General features: G+C 28.4%; 2 protein-coding genes across 4 annotated transcripts; one reads left to right on the top strand and one right to left on the bottom strand.

Annotated features, from left to right (window-relative positions):
* Positions 1–11531: 11531 nt before the first annotated feature.
* On the bottom strand, positions 11532–23029 carry LOC145756087 (EVI5-like protein). 3 transcript variants are annotated; one of them, XM_082572328.1, is made up of 18 exons: positions 22690–23029; positions 22274–22432; positions 21879–22008; positions 21552–21789; positions 19317–19535; positions 18907–19107; positions 17421–17564; positions 17094–17183; positions 16321–16421; positions 15434–15581; positions 14934–15063; positions 14180–14298; positions 13903–14067; positions 13585–13758; positions 13233–13379; positions 12812–12907; positions 12450–12719; positions 11532–12326 (listed from the first exon to the last, which is right to left on the bottom strand). In XM_082572328.1, the coding sequence occupies exons 1-18, from the start codon at positions 22700–22702 to the stop codon at positions 12297–12299; spliced, it is 2574 nt and encodes an 857-aa protein (XP_082428454.1). In that variant the 5' UTR covers positions 22703–23029; the 3' UTR covers positions 11532–12296. The 3 variants fall into 3 exon arrangements, with proteins under 3 accessions (XP_082428454.1, XP_082428452.1, XP_082428453.1); XM_082572326.1 differs by having other exon boundaries at positions 11532–12719; XM_082572327.1 differs by having other exon boundaries at positions 11532–12719; positions 22274–22429.
* A 660-nt stretch (positions 23030–23689) lies between these two features.
* Positions 23690–27021, top strand: LOC145755123 (unconventional myosin-XIX-like). The gene is made up of 2 exons (XM_082571333.1): positions 23690–24313; positions 24347–27021. Exons 1-2 carry the CDS (start codon positions 23743–23745, stop codon positions 26719–26721), a joined length of 2946 nt encoding a protein of 981 aa, XP_082427459.1. The 5' UTR covers positions 23690–23742; the 3' UTR covers positions 26722–27021.
* Positions 27022–27134: the final 113 nt, after the last annotated feature.

Below are 27134 nucleotides of genomic sequence, written 5' to 3'. Positions count from 1 at the left end.
TAAAAAAGTTAGGGCAAAAAATTATTGCCCCCCCCCCCCCCCATATATTGGTACTATATAAAGTGGGCCAATTAAAATTTCAAAAAAATTGAAAAATTTAAATCGAATTTAAACCAAACTAATAGAACTGCACTGGTCTAAATATCCTATTTCAAAAAAATTATGAAAAAATATTTAATATTAATAAAGTTATGACATATTTACTAAATTTTCGCAAAATTTCAAATCCCGAAATTAAACATCTTATTTGATGCGCATTGCCCTAACCAACATAAGAAATAAAGAAATTTGCGAAAAAATTCAAAAATAAAAAAGTTAGGGCAAAAAATTATTGCCCCCCCCCCCCCCCATATATTGGTACTATATAAAGTGGGCCAATAAAAATTTCAAAAAAATTGAAAAATTTAAATCGAATTTAAACCAAACCAATAGAACCGCACTGGTCTAAATATCCTATATCAAAAAAATTATGAAAAAATATTTAATATTAATAAAGTTATGACATATTTACTAAATTTTCGCAAAATTTCAAATCCCAAAATTAAACATCTTATTTGATGCGCATTGCCCTAACTAACATAAGAGATAAAGAAATTTGCGAAAAAATTCAAAAATAAAAAAGTTAGGGCAAAAAATTATTGCCCACCCCCCCTCATATATTGGTACTATATAAAGTGGGCCAATAAAAATTTCAAAAAAATTGAAAAATTTAAATCGAATTTAAACCAAACTAATAGAACTGCACTGGTCTAAATATCCTATTTCAAAAAAATTATGAAAAAATATTTAATATTAATAAAGTTATGACATATTTACTAAATTTTCGCAAAATTTCAAATCCCGAAATTAAACATCTTATTTGATGCGCATTGCCCTAACTAACATAAGAGATAAAGAAATTTGCAAAAAATATCAAAAATAAAAAAGTTAGGGCAAATAATTATTGCCCCCCCCCCCCCATATATTGTTACTATATAAAGTGGGCCAATAAAAATTTCAAAAAAATTGAAAAATTTAAATCGAATTTAAACCAAACCAATAGAACCGCACTGGTCTAAATATCCTATATCAAAAAAATTATGAAAAAATATTTAATATTAATAAAGTTATGACATATTTACTAAATTTTCGCAAAATTTCAAATCCCGAAATTAAACATCTTATTTGATGCGCATTGCCCTAACTAACATAAGAGATAAAAAAATTTGCGAAAAAATTCAAAAATAAAAAAGTTAGGGAAAAAAATTATTGCCCTTTCCCCCCCATATATTGGTACTATTTAAAGTGGGCCAATAAAAATTTCAAAAAAATTGAAAAATTTAAATCGAATTTAAACCAAACCAATAGAACCGCACTGGTCTAAATATCCTATATCAAAAAAATTATGAAAAAATATTTAATATTAATAAAGTTATGACATATTTACTAAATTTTCGCAAAATTTTAAATCCCGAAATTAAACATCTTATTTGATGCGCATTACCCTAACTAACATAAGAGATAAAGAAATTTGCGAAAAAATCCAAAAATAAAAATGTTTGGGCAAAAAATTATTGCCCCCCCCCCCCATAAATTGGTACTATATGAAGTGGGCCAATAAAAATTTCAAAAAAATTGAAAAATTTAAATCGAATTTAAACCAAACCAATAGAACCGCACTGGTCTAAATTTTCTATTTCAAAAAAATTATGAAAAAATATTTAATATTAATAAAGTTATGACATATTTACTAAATTTTCGCAAAATTTCAAATCCCGAAATTAAACATCTTATTTGATGCGCATTGCCCTAACTAACATAAGAGATAAAGAAATTTGCGAAAAAATTCAAAAATAAAAAAGTTAGGGCAAAAAATTATTGCCCCCTCCCCCCCCATATATTGGTACTATATAAAGTGGGCCAATAAAAATTTCAAAAAAATTGAAAAATTTAAATCGAATTTAAACCAAACTAATAGAACTGCACTGGTCTAAATATCCTATTTCAAAAAAATTATGAAAATATATTTAATATTAATAAAGTTATGACATATTTACTGAATTTTCGCAAAATTTCAAATCCCGAAATTAAACATCTTATTTGATGCGCATTGCCATAACTAACATAAGAGATAAAGAAATTTGCAAAAAAATTCAAAAATAAAAAAGTTAGGGCAAATAATTATTGCCCCCCCCCCCCATATATTGTTACTATATAAAGTGGGCCAATAAAAATTTCAAAAAAATTGAAAAATTTAAATCGAATTAAAACCAAACCAATAGAACCGCACTGGTCTAAATATCCTATTTCAAAAAAATTATGAAAAAATATTTAATATTAATAAAGTTATGACATATTTGCTAAATTTTCGCAAAATTTTAAATCCCGAAATTAAACATTTTATTTGATGTGCATTGCCCTAACTAACATAACAGATAAAAAAATTTGCGAAAAAATCCAAAAATAAAAATGTTTGGGCAAAAAATTATTGCCCCCCCCCCCCCATAAATTGGTACAATAGGAAATGGGCCACTAAAAATTTCAAAAAAATTGAAAAATTTAAATCGAATTTAAACCAAACCAATAGAACCGCACTGGTCTAAATATCCTATATCAAAAAAATTATGAAAAAATGTTTAATATTAATAAAGTTATGACATATTTACTAAATTTTCGCAAAATTTCAAATCCCAAAATTAAACATCTTATTTGATGCGCATTGCCCTAACTAACATAAGAGATAAAGAAATTTGCGAAAAAATTCAAAAATAAAAAAGTTAGGGCAAAAAATTATTGCCCACCCCCCCTCATATATTGGTACTATATAAAGTGGGCCAATAAAAATTTCAAAAAAATTGAAAAATTTAAATCGAATTTAAACCAAACTAATAGAACTGCACTGGTCTAAATATCCTATTTCAAAAAAATTATGAAAAAATATTTAATATTAATAAAGTTATGACATATTTACTAAATTTTCGCAAAATTTCAAATCCCGAAATTAAACATCTTATTTGATGCGCATTGCCCTAACTAACATAAGAGATAAAGAAATTTGCGAAAAAATTCAAAAATAAAAAAGTTAGGGCAAATAATTATTGCCCCCCCCCCCATATATTGTTACTATATAAAGTGGGCCAATAAAAATTTCAAAAAAATTGAAAAATTTAAATCGAATTAAAACCAAACCAATAGAACCGCACTGGTCTAAATATCCTATTTCAAAAAAATTATGAAAAATATTTAATATTAATAAAGTTATGACATATTTACTAAATTTTTGCAAAATTTTAAATCCCGAAATTAAACATCTTATTTGATGCGCATTACCTTAACTAACATAAGAGATAAAAAAATTTGCGAAAAAATTCAAAAATAAAAATGTTTGGGCAAAAAATTATTGCCCCCCCCCCATAAATTGGTACTATATGAAGTGGGCCAATAAAAATTTTAAAAAAATTGAAAAATTTAAATCGAATTTAAACCAAACCAATAGAACCGCACTGGTCTAAATTTTCTATTTCAAAAAAATTATGAAAAAATATTTAATATTAATAAAGTTATGACATATTTACTAAATTTTCGCAAAATTTCAAATCCCGAAATTAAACATCTTATTTGATGCGCATTGCCCTAACTAACATAAGAGATAAAGAAATTTGCGAAAAAATTCAAAAATAAAAAAGTTAGGGCAAAAAATTATGGCCCCCCCCCCATATATTGGTACTATATAAAGTGGGCCAATAAAAATTTCAAAAAAATTGAAAAATTTAAATCAAATTTAAACCAAACCAATAGAACCGCACTGGTCTAAATATCCTATATCAAAAAAATTATGAAAAAATATTTAATATTAATAAAGTTATGACATATTTACTAAATTTTCGCAAAATTTCAAATCCCGAAATTAAACATCTTATTTGATGCGCATTGCCCTAACTAACATAAAAGATAAAGAAATTTGCGAAAAAATCCAAAAATAAAAATGTTTGGGCAAAAAATTATTGCTCCCCCCCCATAAATTGGTACTATATGAAGTGGGCCAATAAAAATTTCAAAAAAATTGAAAAATTTAAATCGAATTTAAACCAAACCAATAGAACCGCACTGGTCTAAATTTTCTATTTCAAAAAAATTATGAAAAAATATTTAATATTAATAAAGTTATGACATATTTACTAAATTTTCGCAAAATTTCAAATCCCGAAATTAAACATCTTATTTGATGCGCATTGCCCTAACTAACATAAGAGATAAAGAAATTTGCAAAAAAATTCAAAAATAAAAAAGTTAGGGCAAAAAATTATTGCCCCCCCCCCCCCCCCCCATATATTGGTACTATATAAAGTGGGCCAATAAAAATTTCAAAAAAATTGAAAAATTTAAATCGAATTTAAACCAAACCAATAGAACCGCACTGGTCTAAATATCCTATATCAAAAAAATTATGAAAAAATATTTAATATTAATAAAGTTATGACATATTTACTAAATTTTCGCAAAATTTCAAATCCCGAAATTAAACATCTTATTTGATGCGCATTGCCCTAACTAACATAAGAGATAAAGAAATTTGCAAAAAATATCAAAAATAAAAAAGTTAGGGCAAATAATTATTGCCCCCCCCCCCCATATATTGTTACTATATAAAGTGGGCCAATAAAAATTTCAAAAAAATTGAAAAATTTAAATCGAATTAAAACCAAACCAATAGAACCGCACTGGTCTAAATATTCTATTTCAAAAAAATTATGAAAAAATATATAATATTAAATAAGTTATGACATATTTACTAAATTTTCGCAAAATTTTAAATCCCGAAATTAAACATCTTATTTGATGCGCATTGCCCTAACTAACATAAGAGATAAAGAAATTTGCGAAAAAATTCAAAAATAAAAATGTTTGGGCAAAAAATTATTGCCCCCCCTTCATAAATTGGTACTCTATGAAGTGGGCCAATAAAAATTTCAAAAAAATTGAAAAATTTAAATCGAATTTAAACCAAACCAATAGAACCGCACTGGTCTAAATTTTCTATTTCAAACAAATTATGAAAAAATATTTAATATTAATAAAGTTATGACATATTTACTAAATTTTCGCAAAATTTTAAATCCCGAAATTAAACATCTTATTTGATGCGCATTACCCTAACTAACATAAGAGATAAAGCAATTTGCGAAAAAATCCAAAAATAAAAATGTTTGGGCAAAAAATTATTGCCCCCCCCCCCCCATAAATTGGTACTATATGAAGTAGGCCAATAAAAATTTCAAAAAAATTGAAAAATTTAAATCGAATTTAAACCAAACCAATAGAACCGCACTGGTCTAAATTTTCTATTTCAAAAAAATTATGAAAAAATATTTAATATTAATAAAGTTATGACATATTTACTAAATTTTCGCAAAATTTCAAATCCCGAAATTAAACATCTTATTTGATGCGCATTGCCCTAACTAACATAAGAGATAAAGAAATTTGCGAAAAAATTCAAAAATAAAAAAGTTAGGGCAAAAAATTATTGCCCCCCCCCCCCCCCCCATATATTGGTACTATATAAAGTGGGCCAATAAAAATTTCAAAAAAATTGAAAAATTTAAATCGAATTTAAACCAAACTAATAGAACTGCACTGGTCTAAATATCCTATTTCAAAAAAATTATAAAAAAATATTTAATATTAATAAAGTTATGACATATTTACTAAATTTTCGCAAAATTTCAAATCCCGAAATTAAACATCTTATTTGATGCGCATTGCCCTAACTAACATAAGAGATAAAGAAATTTGCAAAAAATATCAAAAATAAAAAAGTTAGGGCAAATAATTATTGCCCCCCCCCCCCCATATATTGTTACTATATAAAGTGGGCCAATAAAAATTTCAAAAAAATTGAAAAATTTAAATCGAATTAAAACCAAACCAATAGAACCGCACTGGTCTAAATATTCTATTTCAAAAAAATTATGAAAAAATATATAATATTAAATAAGTTATGACATATTTACTAAATTTTCGCAAAATTTTAAATCCCGAAATTAAACATCTTATTTGATGCGCATTGCCCTAACTAACATAAGAGATAAAGAAATTTGCGAAAAAATCCAAAAATAAAAATGTTTGGGCAAAAAATTATTGCCCCCCCTTTATAAATTGGTACTCTATGAAGTGGGCCAATAAAAATTTCAAAAAAATTGAAAAATTTAAATCGAATTTAAACCAAACCAATAGAACCGCACTGGTCTAAATTTTCTATTTCAAACAAATTATGAAAAAATATTTAATATTAATAAAGTTATGACATATTCACTAAATTTTCGCAAAACTTCAAATCCCGGAATTAAACTTCTTATTTGATGCGCATTGCCCTAACTAACATAAGAAATAAAGAAATTTGCGAAAAAATCCAAAAATAAAAATGTTTGGGCAAAAAATTATTGCCCCCCCCCCCCATAAATTGGTACTATTTAAAGTGGGCCAATAAAAATTTTAAAAAAATTGAAAAATTTAAATCGAATTTAAACCAAACCAATAGAACCGCACTGGTCTAAATATCCTATATCAAAAAAATTATGAAAAAATATTTAATATTAATAAAGTTATGACATATTTACTAAATTTTCGCAAAATTTTAAATCCCGAAATTAAACATCTTATTTGATGCGCATTGCCTTAACTAACATAAGAGATAAAGAAATTTGCGAAAAAATTCAAAAATAAAAAAGTTAGGGCAAAAAATTATTGCCTCCCCCCCATATATTGGTACTATATAAAGTGGGCCAATAAAAATTTCAAAAAAATTAATAAAAAGCGGGCTAATCAAAAAATATGATTTTCTGAACAACTTGCAAATTAAAAAATAACGTACTAAAACTTAATAACGCTTATTTAATACTAACCTTGTGATGTTTTGAAAAGCAACAATTGCCCCTCGCTTTCAAATTAAAGAAAAAAAATCATTTTGTTGGTATTCAGAACATTTGTTGTTACATTTTGTTTAATTATCCATTTGTTATTTAAAGGTTTACTCAATTCAGATGGTAAAGACTTTTTTTGCCCAAAAACACCCAAAAGTATTTATTTTAAATTTTATATTTATTTTTTTTACTGCAAGATGGTGCACAAGAGTCGTTATTTTTTTTTTGATAAAAACGTAATTTTTAAATTGTTAAAAACAGATTTAAAACATTAGGACGGCTTATAGTCGAATGTTAAAGCCTTTTTTGCAAAAAAATGCTAAAATATTTTTTTTCATTTTAGCAAAATTTAGCAAAAACACCAAGGCTATATATACCCTTGTAGAAAATGCCAAAAATTGCTGTTTTGAAGGGAAAATAAGTCACGGAAATTTGTCAAAAACTTGATTTTAAAGACGTTAAACTGAATCAAATCAGATTGTAAGTAATTTTTTTGCCCAAAAACACCCAAAAGTATTTATTTTAAATTTTATAATTATTTTTTTACTGCAAGATGGTGCACAAGAGTCGCTTTTTCACAAATTTTATTTTTTAATAAAAACGTGATTTTTATATTGTTAAAAACAGATTTAAAACGTTTGGATGGGTTATAGTAGACTGTAAATGCCGTTTTTGCAAAAAAATGCCAACATTTTTTTTTTCATTTTTGGCCAAATTTAGCAAAAACACCAAGGCTAACTAACTCTTGTAGTAAATGCCAAGACGCTGTTTTGGGGGAAAAAATAAGTCACCGAAATTTGTCAAAAACTTGATTTTAAAGACGTTAAACTGACTCAAATCAGATTGTAAGTAATTTTTTTGCCCAAAAACACCCAAAAGTATTTATTTTAAATTTTATATTTATTTTTTTACTGCAAGATGGTGCACAAGAGTCGCTTTTTCACAAATTTTATTTTTTGATAAAAACGTGATTTTTATATTGTTAAAAACAGATTTAAAACGTTTGGATGGGTTATAGTAGACTGTAAATGCCTTTTTTGCAAAAAAATGCCAAAATATTTTTTTTTCATTTTTGGCCAAATTTAGCAAAAACACCAAGGCTATCTAACCCTTGTAGAAAATGCCAAAAATCGCTGTTTTGAGGGAAAAAAATAAGTCACCGAAAAATTACTGCATGATGGTGCACAAGAGTCGCTTTTTCACAAATTTTATTTTTTGATAAAAACGTGATTTTTAAATTGTTAAAAACGGATTTAAAACGTTTGGATGGGTTATAGTAGACTGTAAATGCCTTTTTTGCAAAAAAATGCCAAAATATTTTTTTTCATTTTTGGCCAAATTTAGCAAGAACACCAAGGCTAACTAACTCTTGTAGTAAATGCCAAGACGCTGTTTTGGGGGAAAAAAATAAGTCACCGAAATTTGTCAAAAACTTGATTTTAAATACGTTAAACTGACTCAAATCAGATTGTAAGTAATTTTTTTGCCCAAAAACACCCAAAAGTATTTATTTTAAATTTTATATTTATTTTTTTACTGCAAGATGGTGCACAAGAGTCGCTTTTTCACAAATTTTATTTTTTGATAAAAACGTGATTTTTAAATTGTTAAAAACGGATTTAAAACGTTTGGATGGGTTATAGTAGACTGTAAATGCCTTTTTTGCAAAAAAAGGCCAAAATATTTTTTTTTCATTTTTGGCCAAATTTAGCAAAAACACCAAGGCTAACTAACTCTTGTAGTAAATGCCAAGACGCTGTTTTGGGGGAAAAAAATAAGTCACCGAAATTTGTCAAAAACTTGATTTTAAATACGTTAAACTGACTCAAATCAGATTGTAAGTAATTTTTTTGCCCAAAAACACCCAAAAGTATTTATTTTAAATTTTGTATTAATTTTTTTACTGCAAGATGGTGCACAAGAGTCGCTTTTTCACAAATTTTATTTTTTGATAAAAACGTGATTTTTAAATTGTTAAAAACAGATTTAAAACGTTTGGATGGGTTATAGTAGACTGTAAATGCCTTTTTTGCAAAAAAATGCCAAAATATTTTTTTTTCATTTTTGGCCAAATTTAGCAAAAACACCAAGGCTAACTAACTCTTGTAGTAAATGCCAAGACGCTGTTTTGGGGGAAAAAAATAAGTCACCGAAATTTGTCAAAAACTTGATTTTAAATACGTTAAACTGACTCAAATCAGATTGTAAGTAATTTTTTTGCCCAAAAACACCCAAAAGTATTTATTTTAAATTTTGTATTAATTTTTTTACTGCAAGATGGTGCACAAGAGTCGCTTTTTCACAAATTTTATTTTTTGATAAAAACGTGATTTTTAAATTGGTAAAAACAGATTTAAAACGTTTGGATGGGTTATAGTAGACTGTAAATGCCTTTTTTGCAAAAAAATGCCAAAATATTTTTTTTTTTATTTTTGGCCAAATTTAGCAAAAACACCAAGGTCCTTGTATATCCTTGAAGAAAATGCCAAAAATCGCTGTTTTGGGGAAAAAAATAAGTCACCGAAATTTGTCAAAAACTTGATTTTAAAGACGTTAAACTGACTCAAATTAGATTGTAAGTAATTTTTTTGCCCAAAAACACCCAAAAGTATTTATTTTAAATTTTGTATTAATTTTTTTACTGCAAGATGGTGCACAAGAGTCGCTTTTTCACAAATTTTATTTTTTGATAAAAACGTGATTTTTAAATTGGTAAAAACAGATTTAAAACGTTTGGATGGGTTATAGTAGACTGTAAATGCCTTTTTTGCAAAAAAATGCCAAAATATTTTTTTTCATTTTTGGCCAAATTTAGCAAGAACACCAAGGCTAACTAACTCTTGTAGTAAATGCCAAGACGCTGTTTTGGGGGAAAAAAATAAGTCACCGAAATTTGTCAAAAACTTGATTTTAAATACGTTAAACTGACTCAAATCAGATTGTAAGTAATTTTTTTGCCCAAAAACACCCAAAAGTATTTATTTTAAATTTTGTATTTATTTTTTTTTACTGCATGATGGTGCACAAGAGTCGCTTTTTTACAAATTTTATTTTTTGATAAAAACGTGATTTTTAAATTGTTGGAAACAGATTTAAAACGTTTGGACGGGTTATAGTAGACTGTAAATGCCGTTTTTGCAAAAAAATGCCAAAATATTTTTTTTTCATTTTTGGCCAAATGTAGCAAAAACCCCTAGGCTATATATACCCTTGAAGAAAATGCCAAAAATCGCTGTTTTGGGGAAAAAAATAAGTCACCGAAATTTGTCAAAAACTTGATTTTAAAGACGTTAAACTGACTCAAATTAGATTGTAAGTAATTTTTTTGCCCAAAAACACCCAAAAGTATTTATATTAAATTTTATATTTATTTTTTTACTGCAAGATGGTGCACAAGAGTCGCTTTTTCACAAATTTTATTTTTTGATAAAAACGTGATTTTTAAATTGTTAAAAACAGATTTAAAACGTTTGGATGGGTTATAGTAGACTGTAAATGCCTTTTTTGCAAAAAAATGCCAAAATATTTTTTTTTCATTTTTTGCCAAATTTAGCAAAAAAACCAAGGCTATACAAATTTAGCAATAACACTAAGGCCCTTGTATACCCTTGTAGAAAATGCCAAAAATCGCTGTTTTAGGGGAAAAATATAAGTCACCGAAATTTGTCCAAAACTTGATTTTAAAGACGTTAAACTGACTTACATTAGATTAATAGAAGATACACAAATGTCCATACATATTTTTGCCGTATAGTATTGTATCCTAATGAATAGGCAAAATTACAGCGGGCTAATCAAAAGATATGATTTTCTGAACAACTTGCGAATTAAAAAATAACGTACTAAAACTTAATAAAGCTTATTTAATACTAACCTTGTGATGTTTTGAAAAGCAACACTTGCCAATATGCTACCTTACATTCTTAATTAAAATTAAAATAAAGCTCTCAGTCAGTTAACTGATGAACAATCAACGTACATTTTATAAACCTTTTTATAAACCCCTTCTACCACGTTATGCTATAGTTGTATACATACTATGTTGATGTTTACAAACAATTTTCCTGACTTAAATATATAACCAGGCCTGCTTTTCCCAAACGTTTACATACAAATGAACAAAATTATTAACAAAGTCTGCTAAGGAAAAAATTGTATTCTACAGCCTTGAAGCGCACGTTTTCAAGATTTGTGGAGACGTTAATTAAAGTTTGCCACAGGAACTTTGGTTTTGCAACACTCCAAATTTGTGTAGTAATATTGAAAAAAAAACAAGATTAACCTTCCGTTAACAGCAGTCGCGCTAGGCAGTTGCGCCACATGGGCGTCTCTTTGGCAAAACTTTAATTGAATTACCAAAGCATGAATAACTTATCGGTTATACCATTAGATACGTTTCACTGTTTATTATATAGAATAATTCGACTTGTTGTTGATTAAAATAGCTCCAGTCTTTCTAGATCAACATTAATTACGTACGTTATTTTAAATTTAAGTTAAGATTTATAAAGGTAATTTATTGAGAAGAATTTAAAAAAATTGGGATCAACTGTAAGTGCCTCTACAATGTATAATAATAATAATAATAATAAGGGTAATAATCTGTAATTGATTGCAAGTAGGGTAAAAATATAATAATAGCAAGTACACAAAACAATTAGAAGTTAAAAAAAAAATTCATGAAAAAAATCTAACGTTATAGTTTACCTTTTATAGGTTAGGCAAAGTTTATAAATTAATAGAAAGAGTAAATTTAATTTTTTATCAAAAACACCTTTTTTTAAAAAAAATTTTAAAAGATTTATTTTAATAAAAATAAGAAAAAATGAAATTAAGTAAAGTTAAAATACGAATTCCGCAGAAAACAATCACCACTATAACATAAATAATAATAATACTTATAATGAAGCACACTCTGATTTAATGTCAAAGACCAGTTACAAAAAAAATATGAAATATTTTAATTTAAAATAAAATTAATTCAACTTCTCTTAAAAAAAATTGTGCTGTTTGCAGTTAATTAAGGCAAACTTTTTTGTTTTTTGATATTTTTGATTTTAATTATTAAAAGAAAAATTTAAAACAGAAACAGTGCAATAAGAAATCAGAAAGCTATTTGGTCACATGAAATCAAAAAAAAAATAATAAACAGATTTTGTTTTGGTGAAATATTGAAATAAATATATAAGTAACAAAAGACTTGTAATGCTTTGTTAAGCAATATTAAAAACTTGACAAGAAGAAACTTTATCTAAAATTAAAAAAGCAACAATTATATACCCAACACGATATTTTTTATTGCACAATAACCTTGTTTATAATAATACCTCTAGTCCCCAGTGTTGCCAAATTTTTTCTATCAATAATAATTAATGAAAACCCTGGTTTGCAAAGCTATGGCAAGTATATGAAAAGAAGTAGCATCTGTATAACAGACAAATTAAACTATTTTGATTAAAATTAAAATATACGGCAACCCTGAATATTATACTTGAAAATTTCAGGGAAACGCTAAAGATCAAGATTTAGCGATAATTTCTCGCTCACTTGTCGGTTGACGATGATCTCATCATTATTTTTGTCTGAATGTGTGGTTGGTGACTCTGCAGATATTGTGGCATCAAAAACCAACTCAGAGTCACTCTCTTCAGAGCTAAGTGGCTCACTCAAGTGTGAGTCTGAATGGAGCTGAGACAATTGTCTTTGTTGTTTAAGAATTTGAGTCTGCAGTTGTCGTATGATTTTTGTTGAATTATCGTTGGTTGTTGACACAACATTTTCAACAACGTTGATTGTCTGGGAGGTGTCTTCCAAATTCTTAACAAATTTTAATAATTTTATATTACAATAAATGGGAGTGAGTAGACAATCTAAAAAAATATGTCAACAACTTTTAAAATATAAAATACCTTTAATTTAAGATTTGAAACCTGTTGTTGAAGCTCAGCTATTTTCATCGCGCTGTCAGCCTCCCTTAACCTTAAACTCATCATGGCTTCTTGGTTCTGAAAAATCAATGTTATGACAAAAATTTTTTTTTATATAATATGTATGTTCAATTTAAATGCCTTGAAAATAAAAGACTGCTGTTTGTGGTGCATGGGTAAATTATTATGGGCATAATTTAGCTAAAGTTGCGATCATAGTACAATAATTAAAATGCAGTCCATAGAGTAGTCAATGGTCTAGTTACTCTAGTATATATAAAGTAAAATTTGGGACACTAATTTGAGCATTAAACATGTTTAAAAAATTGAAAAAAACTCCAATTTGTGGTGCCCTGGCAAATATAAGTGGAAAGACCATATGTACTACATTACAAAAAATTACCTTGCTTTCCAAATAAGTTAATTTCGTTGCTGTTTCATTAATTTCTTGTTGCATGACCCTTTCCTTGTCAGCAAATATTTCGTTTTTTTGAACTAATACTGATCTCTCATCTTCGCATCTTCTTAACTGGGATGTGGTTATTTGATTCTATAGAAAAGTTTGAAACATAATAAATTATGCTGTTAATTTATATTTATACATGTTGAACACATAAAAAATATTTAAAGAAATAGGAAATTTTATTTTTGGTTTGGAAATTTTTTTTTTAGATTGCGTAAAAAATTATATAAACATTCTACACAGGATTTGATAAAGCGTGAAATACCAAAAAAATAAATATACAAAATTTTACCAAGGTTTCAAGTTCCATGACTCTTTGTTTAAACTCAGCCAACTGCGCCATTGTCTTTGCTTCTTTGCATTGTGATGTCATAACCCGTTCCTGCAACTCCTGTAGCGCCACCTTGCTGTTCTTGTTGTTTGTGTGCAGCACTGCTCGGCGCGATGTCGTGCGACTCATGTGCTTCTGAAAACCCCCCCAAAAAATAATAAAGTTAAATCTATTAACAAAGTGTGCCATTTGGCATCATTAAAAATAGTGTCTTCACAGGACCAAAGGTCATGGGTTTAAATCCCGCTGCAGATCTTAATGTTTATAATTAACACTTACCTGCCAGTTATCTTCAAGCATATGCAGTTTATGGGAAACTTCTTTAAGTGCCCCATTACATTCAGCTTCTCTTAACTTGACAGCAATCAGTTCATCTTGTAGGGAGACCACATTAGACTGATCACTTAACTCTCTGTTTCTCTCTTCCAAATCACATATTTTATCCTAAAATGTAATAAAATAATTTAAAAATTTTATCCTAAATTTTTTCTCAAAAACAAATTTTGAATTTTTTTTTCTTGAAAAATACTTGAAAAAATCACTGTAAAAATGTTACCTGTAATTCTACAAGGACAGAGGAAGTTTCGGCTTCCTTGAGTTTTGATTGAACTAATTCTTGTTGTAAGTGGGTAACATAAGTATCACTTTCACTATTACCATTGTAATGCACTGTTTCTGTTAATACAAAAACAAATAAATTCAAAATATGAAAAATATTTTTGTTTCGGCATAGGTAGTCTAAAACAAATCTAACTAAAAATTAAAAAAAAAGTTTTTTAAAAAAAAATATATAAAAAAAAAAGTTGATTTATTTTTTGTATATATATTTATCCTCGATGTGAGAAAGTCGAATGCACGACTTAAACATAGAGTAACATCATTTACTCCGACCCAGTCTCAAGTTGCCTGTGGCAGTTTGTGATATTATATAGATTGTAATTGCCCAGTAATTATGCTGCTGATTAAGTGCTGGCTCAGCAGGAGTTCATACCGTTTATAGCGCCTTACTCAAGGGCGCTACAGCATGAGATCAGTGGGGATTGAACCCACGACCTCATGTGTGGTGTAGCAAGTGTTCTTACCATTACACCACGCTGCCGAATAAAAATATTTTGACCAAATGTTTTGTTGTTAAAAACAACGAAATATGTCTATAAGTTACCATACATAACATGTATATATCACAAAAGAACAAGCTACCAATTTGTTGGTACAGCTAAAATGACAGTGTCTTTATTACTGACAATGGCCTGGAGACATGCTGTCATTAAAGTTGACATTTAAGAAACATAACAAGTTATTTTACTCACCACATGTTGGTAGTTTATTGTGGGATGGGGTAGTTGGGGAGTTGGCAAGACTGAGTTGTCGTTTGGCAATACTTAATTCTTTTCCCATTATTATTTTTTCTTCGGCTTCCAATGCTCTGTTTACACGATCCTAAAACATGATAATGATTTACTTTAAAAGTAAATAAACAATAAAAACAAGCTGACAAAATTTTAGGAAAATAAATTTAACTACCTCAAATTTGTTACTACAACCTGCAATAAAAAATTCTTTTAGCTAGGTCGGTTACTAACATACTATCTAAGACCATTTTACTCAATTGACATATGCCTGAAAAAAATGTTGACTTAAATTTCGACAAAAATATTGTTTTAGAAAATCTAGTCTTTGGAAAAATGTCCATTTTGTCTAATAGTTTTTGGTAATATGTGCAAATACCATTTAAATTATATTTCAATAATCCAAATTTCTAACTCACACATTAAAAACCTTTATTTTTGGCTCTGATTAAGTGTTGTACCTGAATTAATTTATCAGCTAAAGAGCCATTTTCCGATTCCAGAACGTCGATTCTTTGTCGAAGCAAATTATTTTCTGTACGCAGTCTCCTTATTTCAATTTGTTCTTCCTGTTCTTTGTAACGCATTGTCATGTAATCTTTCTCCCACCTAAAACCAATCAAAAATAATTATTGAAAAAATAATCCTAATTTTTACAAAGAATAAAATTTTTGGTATGTTTAACGTTTGACCCCACTTACAAAATAAAATGTAATAGGTACAAATTTAAAGGGGTTTGAAAGAATAAAACTGCTTGCATGACATAGCTCTTGTGATGCTTTAAACAATATTTAGCAAGCAATATATTCAATAATACCAAAAACCGCCAAAGACAACTAAAGACTGGGTGCGGGTAACATATGTTACGTTATATTAAAGCAGGCAACATTTGATTAAACAAAAATAATTAACTTTTAAACTAATTAAAGATATTGGCTTATAATAATACCCAAATATAGAATACGACTTCAACATTTAAAACTCACTATCTAAACAGAACTCAACTTGCTATTTAAAACATCCTTATAAGATATTAATTAAGGCAAATTAATCAATATGATTAATGGTGCTTTGAGATTTAAAAAACAATTATGGTAATTGGCTAAATAAAGCCAGACATTTTTAAACAAAGATAAGAATTTAAACTAAATACAGTCTATACCACAAGTATTTAGCAGACTGGTTTTTCTAAATACTGGTACTGTAACTTTTAATATGGTTATAAGACTTGAATAATAAATCATTTAATAATTAGGATGCAATTTTTCATTGAATTTACTATTAGGCAATAACAAAATTTGTTTTTGTTAAGTAGCATATTAGATAAATCATAAATATATAAACTTACTTTTTCATTTTCTTTGGGTTATATTTAATAAGATTGTAAGCTCTCAAAAATAATAAATCTGGGTCCTTGTTGTAGAAGTCTGTAAGATCTTTTTGAATAAACTGAAAAAGGAAAATATAAAGAAGTTTAGTAGACATACAAATAGATATCGTGTGTATGTACAATTTTTAGGCCTTTAAAATACACAAAACTGCTGTTTGTGGTGTACTGATAAATTACTACAGGCAAATGTTGGTTGCAAGTAGCAACCGTATTACCACAATTAAAATCAGCTCATTAAAAAAAATTGCAAATGAAGTTCCTTGAAAAATTGATATCAGTGAAGTTATTTACACACACAAGAAAGTCAAAAGCTTTTCATATATTAAAGTCAATGTTAATTAAGTCAACAGACTTGAAAGCTAAGACGTTGTTTCGAAGAATAATCTAATTTAGTTTCCATTTCAAGTGTACATTCTTATAATTAAATAAAAAGCAATTTTAAAATTCAATTTAAAAAAATATAGAGTCAAATAAGATTTTTCTCAAATAAGAAGTGATTAGTTAATATCCGGCAACATTTTTTTCTTTTTTAAACCTATTTGAAACAAAATCTAAATTTTTGCTATTTTTTCTTAAAAGTTTTTAAAATTTTAAATACAATTGTGTTTTTGTGTTATTAATCTGTCAATGGGTTATAAAATAGTGAAAAGTACAGCTGCAAAAATATCGCCCTACTAAAAAAGGTCATCAAAAATGCCAGCGCTTGGAATCAAACCTACAATTGAACTTACTTTTAACATGCCCTCCATATCCATTTGCAGTAACCTGGGTTGATTGCTTAAGAGAATTACCATTGCTACCCTGAATACCACTTCCATACCCTAGAAAAAATGTTTATTTGTAATTATTAAAAATACAAGAAAATTTATATTTTGAAATAATATAGAAACAAAAAAGATGATACCAGTTAAGTTGTTAATGTTATTGTTTCTGAATGACTTTTCTATACAATAAACTTATTTTCAATACATATGTTAAAATTCATAACTTTTTAACAACAACATACTATTTTACAATTATCACAACCTTTTTAAATTAAATAAAAAGGACCAACCAACCTCTGAAATGAAGACATCTAAAATTCTGGAGGCTAATTTAAAGTCAAAAGTTGTTGCAAATAAGGTAAGGAACCAAGAGGAAGCAAACATGGAGGTGTGAAAGCCCTGTGCTTGAAAATGGTGGATCAATTCTGGTGCTTGGTCCTAAACAAATATATAGTTTTCATACTTATTAAAACAGGCCTTTTAAAATCAGTAAAATATAAAGTATAAACAAATAACAAATATAAGCAACAAGCATGTATGTAATTTTTTTAAATTTAAATATTTGCACTAGTTGCACACTAAATTGAATACAATGTGCAAATTTTCATTTTCATGGATGTTTTTAAATATTGTTCTTTTGTGTGTTAAAAAGTTGTAAACAGTTGCATAACATCTTAACATAAGATTAATTATGGCAAATTACAACTCAATTAAAGCGCTATAATTAGATTAAAACTTTAATGTTAATGACCGATTACGGCATATGACCAATTTGCTAAATTTGTCTGTAATTAATATCATTTAGCAAAGTAAACTTGTAAAACAAACTAATTAGGGGTTTAAAGTTAAAGCTAAACTTAATTCAAAGTAAGACATATTTTGAAATTTTTGTTATGTTACATTTTAAAGATAAAAAAATGTATTAAAAAATTGAAAAAAAAAATTTTAAATGGTACAATGCGAATAAAAACGTACTATTTGTGTGTTTTGTTCAATGCTGTGTTATTTTTCTAACTTGTGACAGTAATTTTCGATAAGTAATCAATTATTAATTCATTATGTCATGCAAGTAAACAAGTATTAAAAGGTTAATGCAGAGTAATTTGCTAAACATGCAAGCTATGCATTATGTCCATTGTACAACTGTACTTTATGATAATATAAAGTTAAATAGCCTTTAAAATAAAAAATTGTTAAATTTAATATGCATTTTAAACGTAAAAAAGAAATGCATTAATTTTTTTAAAACTTCCTTTTAATGACATTTGTTATTATAGTGGTTTGCTTAAAAAGTAGGCTTATATAATTTATTTATTGTATTGGGTAGAGTTTTTTTGAGTAATGTTTTAAAACTAAATCGAAGTTTTTATCATAGTTTTTGTCAACAACATAGTGATACCAATTATTAAACAAATAATGTAACTGACAACTAACCCCAGCCTACATGAATTAAATTAACAAATATAAACCTATACATTTAAAGTGGTTTACATTGCAAAAAGTCCCAAAATATTTAATAACATAAAAACCAAACACATAAATATTTTTTTTAAAAAGTTTTAGTTAACTTGTACCTGCCTTAATTTAAAAAACCCCATAACAAAAATTATTTGGTCAAAATTTATATACAAATTAAAGGAAATTTTCCCAGTGGTGGGTTAGGGTAAAAAAATTTCTTACTGTGCTAAAGTGGCTTTTTTATACAGTGATTGTCTATTAAGTAAAGGGGATTTAGGCAATATTTTTACATTAAAATTACAGAAATTGTTGGCATAATCACCTGTAGCATATTTTCTAGCTGGAACATACACAATCCCAACTCAGCCATTGAAGGTTTAAACAACTCTCTAAGTCTGTGTTCTCTCATAAGAGTGACAAACACAGCAAAGGCTTCCTCTTCTGGCATTTGCATAAGAAGTAATCCAACAATGAAAGCACTGCCCTGACAGTAGCCTACTTCGCGATCAACTAGTGAGTATGCCTGTTGATGTGAAAAAATTACAAAAATTTAAATAATCTTTATGTTATTTGGTAATTTTTAAGATTTTTTTGTATAAACCCAATACAAAATTGCAATATAAAAATGTTGTTCAAAAGCATGGCTTGACATACTTCGTACTAAACTACTATTTCTTAATTTTTCTTTATTACAACATGTTATCAGTGATTTTCAAACTTAAAATTGTTTACCTTTATTACGTTAAATAAAACTTCCTGACCGACGCCGTCTTTAAAAAACTCTTGTTCTGGATAAGTTCGTGCAATGTCTCTTCGAATAAGTTTTTCCGAAGGTGAGGTCTCGCGCAACAATTTCGCGTATTGGGTTTTCAGCTGTGATGTGGTGGTGTTGCACAACATTTGCCAGACCAGGGCACGGAAATGGAGTGGTATGCCGGCACGAATCATCTCCTAAAAAACAAAAAATTAAGTTTAAAAAATTTACCAAAATATTAAATCAATCACCTTTTTTGCCAGGCCAATATTATATTAAAAAATCACTTAAAATTAAATAACATTGGAGATTATAAGGCAAATATATACAAAACAAGTTTATACAAATTTTTTTAGATAAACACTTCAGGTTATTTTAAGATCCAAGACTTTAGAGGCCATATAGAAAATAAATGAATATTTTAAATTTAATATAAGAACTTTTATAAATATTAAATACAAGTTAGAATTATATTCAAAAATATAGCCCAAAGGCAAAGCAATAAAATTGAAAACTATTATATAGCACCAAAATTTAAAGCCATATTTTGCAACAAAACTCCTTAGTGAAAATAATAAAAATCAAATTTAAATAATAAAAAGTTTGCTAATAAAACAAAATCCTTAGATCAATTTAAAAAACTAGATTTATTTGATAAATAAAATATGGTTCGAAATTGTTTGATTTTTTTTATAAATATAATTTATTTAGTAGGTTTATTAATTAAATTATAAATTTAAATATGAACTTTTTTATATTTAAACTTAATTTTAACAAGCGAACACGCACTCATTGATATTGTAATATAAAAGTAAACTAAATTTAAAAGCAAAATACCGATCTTAATTTTTTAGTAATCAAGTAAGTATTAAAATATACTAATAACAAAACAATTAAAACGAAAATTTTACACATTGTTTACTTATATTTTAACATTTTACTTAAATTTTCAACCAATATTTTTTACTTTAATGGACAGCGAAAAAGACGATTTTTGACGGCGACCAGAACGCTATTAAATTATTCAAGCGTTAAACTCACACTGATTCGTTATTTTATAAAAAAACTAAAATAATGATTAAACGATATTTAGCTAGAGTTAAATCTTCATTTTAAATAGCAACATACAAAATAATAATACCAACAACATATTAAAATTTCAGCAAATTTAATCTTTAAATTTTAATAATAAAATATATTAATTAGTAATTAGTGACATTTAAATGTCGTTAATAGGAGGTTTGCGATTCGTTGGGATAATAACAAACATACTAAAAATTTAGAACTTTTAGTTTTAAAGAACAAAAGTTATCGTCTTTCAAAATTTGTCAAATAAGAATAAAAACAATAATAATAATAAATATAATGACAATAACAATATGTTTCGAAATCTAAGATTTCGAACCATAATAATTTATTTTTGTTGATGAATTAAACTTTTAGGCCTCTTGCACCACAAGATTTATTCACTAAATAATATGACCTAGAGTTAAGAGTTTACTTTAGTACAATTTCTTAGATTGCTGACGACTTCAAAATTTAATATTCATACAATAAAACTTCCTTTTACCTGTTTCCTGCCCAGTTACTCTATATAATACTTCACTTCTACTAAGGCTTAAGGGTTATACATACTTAGATATCTGGTATATATATACATAATATATAAATGGATTTGTTTAAAAATTCCTTTTTAAAATTTAATTTTTTTGTAAATAGATTTTAATTATCTTACAAATACAAAAAACAATTTTTGGAGCAACCAAATTTATATAACCCAGATTTAAAAATGTAAACAATTATAAAGTAATTTAAAATTCCAATTAGCAAGTTAAATGTTGTTATTTAAATAACAACATGAACATGTTTGCCAAAAGAACAATCATAATTAGACCAGTATTTAAATATTATGTAGAATTATAACACTTAACCAAGTATTTTTAAAACAAACAAACAAACAAGGCTATTAAAACTTAGCTAACAAAAGTTGTTTTAAATCTTAAGCATACAACCAAAATAATTTGAAACATAAATATTGAATACCAATTATTTTTATCAATAAATAATTCAAAGTATTTTAAAAATACAAGCTCTGAAGTGTTATAAATAAAAAGTTGAATTTATCATAGTAATCTTTACTATTATCCTAAAAAATTAAAATATTTAAATTTAAAATAGCCTATTAAAAAATAATAAAAAAAATGTAAACCAACCTTTAATTGTTTCCCATTTCTTCTTTTAAAGTCATCCCAATCATTGACAATTTTACCCCACAATACCCAAGTCTTGTTGTCCATACCAACCAGGGTCTCGTCAACTTCACCCCCAGCAACTCCCGAATTTGACCCCGGCGTCAGAGAGGTGGGAGAAACAGATCCATTACTGCTGCGCCGGGATTTCCCCCCTTCGCTCGAAACTGACTTTAAAGATTTGCTATCTTGTTCCAGCAACCTTTAAAAAATAATAAAAAAATCAATTAAAAAAATAAAAGTCTAAGAAAGTCAGCTTTACATCCTAAATTCCTAGCTTCAACAGCTCACCTGTTCTGTTCCTCTATTTTGGCCAAAATTTTAATTTCCTCAGCATTAAGTTCCTGATTTCCAGAACTTTGAGGGTTGATAATTGCTGAGTTAAGTTTGCCCTCAGGTGAATTTGTAAGACTTCTTGAATCTTAAAAAATAAAAAAAATTAAATTGTTTAAAAAATAAATATGATATACATACATAAAATTTTATTGACAATGCAAAACAAAAGTCACTCTGACCCAACCTTAACATGGCTTTGGCAGTTTTTAATATTATTGACCTTATTAACTGTTATGTATAGTATTGTTTTTTAGCATTAAATTCCCTATTAGGTAATATTTATTTGTATAACCTAGTCTTCATTGCAACAATATGTTAAAATAACAATTCTTATTATTAAAACAACTTACTTAAAATTGTTGTTTTATCGTGAAGCACCGCAGGTTTTGAGATGACACTTATGTCCGAGATACCACTTGGTGTCAGGGCAGAACAATCACTTCGATTCGAAGTAGGAGGGGTTGCAGGTGACTTAACAAAGTCCCTCATTTTTTGACGGAAACCCTCTGCTAAAAATTACAAAAAAATAAATGTATTATATATGTAATTTTTTAACAACAAGCAGGTTAATCATATGATAATAACATCTATCAATACTGTTAAAGGAAACTTAAGACTTAGTCATTTTGTCATAAAAAATTAATGTCATCCGATGTATCGGCACAATGATATAGGGGTTAAAAAATTAAAAAAATTACATCAACCTCTTACTATAAAAAACAAAACCCTAAACTTTAAAATAATACATAAAACCTTTTGAACTTACCAAATTGAGTCATTTAAGACGTTGTTGATTAATCCTTTAGTACATGGGCTTGAATTGTACTTCGAAAATCTATCAGATAAACAGAAAGAGTACCTGCGCTGCAAACTAGCTGACTAGAGTAGTTTTAAAAATAAACTTTTTGAAATACCCGTATAATATATCTTTTCGTTAAATTTCTAAACAAAAAAACAAAGGTATTTACGCTACGTTTGGCTACTTCTTAAAATAACGAAACTTTACACCTATGAAAGTAAATAAAAGCTGCCTTTGTTTCCTTGGTGTAAATTACATTACCGTTTAAATAAATAACGTAATCATTTCCTATTCCCTACTACTCAATAAAGAAGAAAGTAAACATTCCCGAGTCAACTCAACCATTACCTTGTTGACGTTTCATTTTGATTTCTATGGCGCAAGGTATTTTTTTAGAAAAGTAATACAATTTGAACCTAATTAAAGCATTGGAAAATTTTGTAATCAAACTCATCGTTTTTTATTACCTTAAAAGTAAAATATATATTAGGTTGATAAAATACTTAGCTTTAAAATTTCCGTCGTCTATTACGCTTGATTAAATTTCGTTTATGCGCGTCGTCTGAACTTTTCGAATGTAAATATATCCCAGTGAACAGCTGATTAACGACAAGGTTGTTACGTAGGTAGCCTATGTAATTTATACTTATTTAACTGGCAAAATATGGCCTAACCTTATGTATTAATATCCCTAATGGATAACGTAACCTTGTGTTTATAGGTAGCTATCTATTGATTACTTTGTTTAGTAAGAGAAAGGGTCTTTGAAAGCATTTTATCATATCGAGTCATTGACTATAGATTAAGGTAACTAAATAGTAAATTAGAAATAATCGTGTAGGATAAAAGTTGTGTATATGTCCGCTCTTCCTCCTATTAACACTGTTTTAATTTAAAAAAATATAAACAAACAATTTTTACCAACCTTACAGTTTGTGTAAAGCAAGAGTTTTGTTTTATAGATTTTGCAGACAATAATTTAAATTAAACAGCTTTATAAAATTAGTTGGGTATTTTGAAATGCTTCGCTTGGAAAATGTCCCAAAAGGAGCATGGGTATGGGCCAACCACCCAAGTGATGTTTGGCAACCTGCAAGAATTATTGAACGACACAATCACCATTTAAAAGTCTGTTATTTTAACGATTCAGAAGGCATTGTGCAAAATCAGGATTCATTTTGTCAAATCCCATCGATTCAATGCTTTAAAGATGACCTTGACAATTTGGAAATTTATAATGATTTATCGGCCATGTCAACTCTATCGACACCCTCTGTCCTTTATTTTCTTCACAAAGCATATTCATCAGGAATTTATTACAGCAAAATAGGCTCAGGAACAGTACTTGCAATAAACCCTTTTCAGAATGTGAATGAACTCTTCAGCGACGAAATCATTAACAAATATAACTCAGCAACACTGACTGAATTATCAGCATTGCCGGCACATATATTTGGGATTGCTGAAGCTGCGTTTCGAGGTATGCAAGGTCAGATGGGTGGATCTAATCAGTCAATAATTATTAGTGGTGAGAGTGGTGCTGGTAAAACATGGACTGTGCGTTGTCTGATGCGATATTTTGCAACCGTTGGTGCATCTTTAAATTTATCTGAATCTATAGTAGGCAACGAAATCGAACACAGAGTTTTGTGCTCCAATCCAATTCTCGAAGCTTTTGGTAATGCCTCTACACCGAGAAATCACAACAGTAGTCGCTTCGGAAAATATATACAGTTGCAATATAATAGGTTGGGATACTTGGTGGGGGCATGTTTGCAAGTTTATTTGTTGGAGAAAACAAGAGTGGCAAGCCAAGGTGGCAGTGAACAAGCTTACCACATATTTTACCAGATGTTAAATGGGGCATCAGATCAAGAAAGAAGAGAATGGCATCTACCAACCACATGTTCAATTAGGAAAACCAATGGGAATGCAAACAACAATAACATAAGAAACACGCATGAGTTAGATATGGACGACAACTCTGCATTTGAGCAGACACGGGAATCCTTGTTAAGCGTTGGTATTTCTAACGAAACCCAAAATAGCATTTTCAAGTTTTTATCAGCAATTTTACACCTTGTTGATATAGAATTTGAGGGCACAGATGACTTAAGTACACCATGTATTATTATCTCTCAAAATGACAACATCAAGCATGCGTCTACTCTACTTGAAGTCCCAACCAACAAACTGATACAGGCAATTACAATCCGTGAGATCGAAGCAGGGCGGCGTAAAAGTGTTTTTAAGCGTTCCTGTACTCGAGCAGAATGTGCTGCTCGCCGTGATGCACTAGTAAAATCTTTGTACGAAAACATATTTTTATGGCTTGTAGAAAATATCGGTATTGACCTTTCTGCAGATAGAGAAAGCATTCATAGCTTTATTGGGTTGTTGGATGTGTATGGATTTGAAAGCTTTACCAACAACGGTTTAGAGCAATTGTGCATCAATTATGCCAACGAAAAGTTACAGCAGTATTATGTCACGAATTTTTTAAAAGCACAACAGGAGGAATTAGTTGCAGAGGGGGTCACTTGGGAGGGTCTGTCGCTCGATCAACTAACCAACACTTGCTTGTTCGCATTGGAATCGCCACGACAAAGTGTTTTTGCATTGTTTAACGAAGAATGTAGGTTGAACCGGGGCTCGACCCCCAACCAACTTAAAGACAGGTTGACCGAGCAGTTTGGCAAAAGTAAATACATCACACAACCCCGCATTCTAACCAAAGTTCCCTCTTTTTCAGTGGCTCATTATGCAGGCCCAGTTGTGTATAGGATTGAGAACCTTATTCCAAATAACAAGGATGAAGTACCGGTTGAAATTGTTGCTTTGTTTTTAAGCAGTTCAAATCCGTTTTGTGTTGAATTGTTTAAGAAACATGAAATGATGCAGTGTAATGCGCAAAGGGGAAAGCAACATGAGACAGTACTTATACAATTTAAGAAATCGTTGGACAATCTTCTTACAACACTGTCCTCAACTAAATGTCATTATATTCGTTGTATAAAACCAAATAAAAAATCCTTGCCCTTGTTGTTTGACGCATTTCATGTAGTTGACCAGCTGAGGTCTTGTGGAATTGTCGAAACAATCTCCATTTGTGGAAAGTTGTACCCCCACCAAATCAGTTTCAAAAATTTTGTTTCACATTTTGGATTTTTGTTGCAGAAACAAAATCCAACCAATGGTATACAACTTTTATCTATGGATCAATGTAGAAATATTCTAAATTCCATTTCAACTAAATTTACGGGAGTTCAACAAAGCTGGCAGATGGGTAAAAGCAAAGTTTTTATCTCGGCCTCGTTATTTGAGTTTCTAGAAGCTGAACGGAATGCTAAAAGTGAACGTTCCTCCAAAATAATCCAAAAAACCTGGAGAAATTACAGCCAACGTAAGATTTGCCGTGAGAACAGAAAAATTCTTATTCAAAGACGAATCAATGCTGCCGGTGTTTTACAAAATCGTTGGAGATATGTAATAAATGTAAGAAGATGTTGCAAACTTGTTCAACTGAAAAAACTCAACCGTAATAGAGCAGCGAAGGTAATACAAAAGTCTTGGAAAAATTTTGTTCAGAGTAATGCCGATGCTAAATTGTTAATCACAGCACTTACCATAAACAACATTAAGCTACAACATGCTGTCATACATACAAAAATACCTCAGACTGTGCAAAATACAATTAAATATTCAAGTGCTGTCACTGATACTATATTTAACATAGAAATATCTAAGCAAAATCATTTATCGTTAAGTCTGCTCGTATCTATGATCGACCCTTTTCGTTTAGCTACTTATTATATTAAACCACTTCATATAATTCGCTGTGCTGGTTGTAAGCCTTATTTTTTAAATTTTAATCCTTGTCTGGTGCTGACCTCTAAATACTCAAAACTCTATTTTGTTAAAAAGAAATCTGAGAAACTTAAAAGCGTTATTCTTCCTTATGCATATGTTAAACCCAGAAATGGTGCCCTTGCTTTTTAAATTTTTTTTGTATATACCTTATTAGTGCATATACCTTTTTTGTATAATAAATTGCTTTTGACGTACTGCCAAAGAGAATTACAATTTCTTAAAATTAAATAAAAAATATTGCTGTTGTTTTTATGTTTTGCTTACATTTGTTTTAGTATTGTGATTTTCTATACTTGAAACCTAAATTAAGGCGTGCTAAAGCTTTTTTAAAGAAACTGTCCTGTAGATCAAAGTTATTAAATTTGCTTGCTTGACTTGTACATATAAATTAAAGTTTTTAAAAACCTGTGCTATGAAACAAAATTGCTGCTTCACCTCCAGTTGCTTTTGTAAATAAATTTTTTCAACTTTTTCGCTTCTGATGGTCTGGACTTTACAAAATCACTTTTACCTGCATAAAAAATAGATAAACTAATTAATAC

The sequence above is a fragment of the Corella eumyota genome, chromosome 6 (genome assembly GCF_963082875.1).
Source record: "Corella eumyota chromosome 6, kaCorEumy4.1, whole genome shotgun sequence".
Lineage (NCBI taxonomy): Eukaryota > Metazoa > Chordata > Ascidiacea > Phlebobranchia > Corellidae > Corella > Corella eumyota.
The sequence above is the reverse complement of the archived record's forward strand: the minus strand, read 5'-3'. Positions and strand labels throughout refer to the sequence as shown.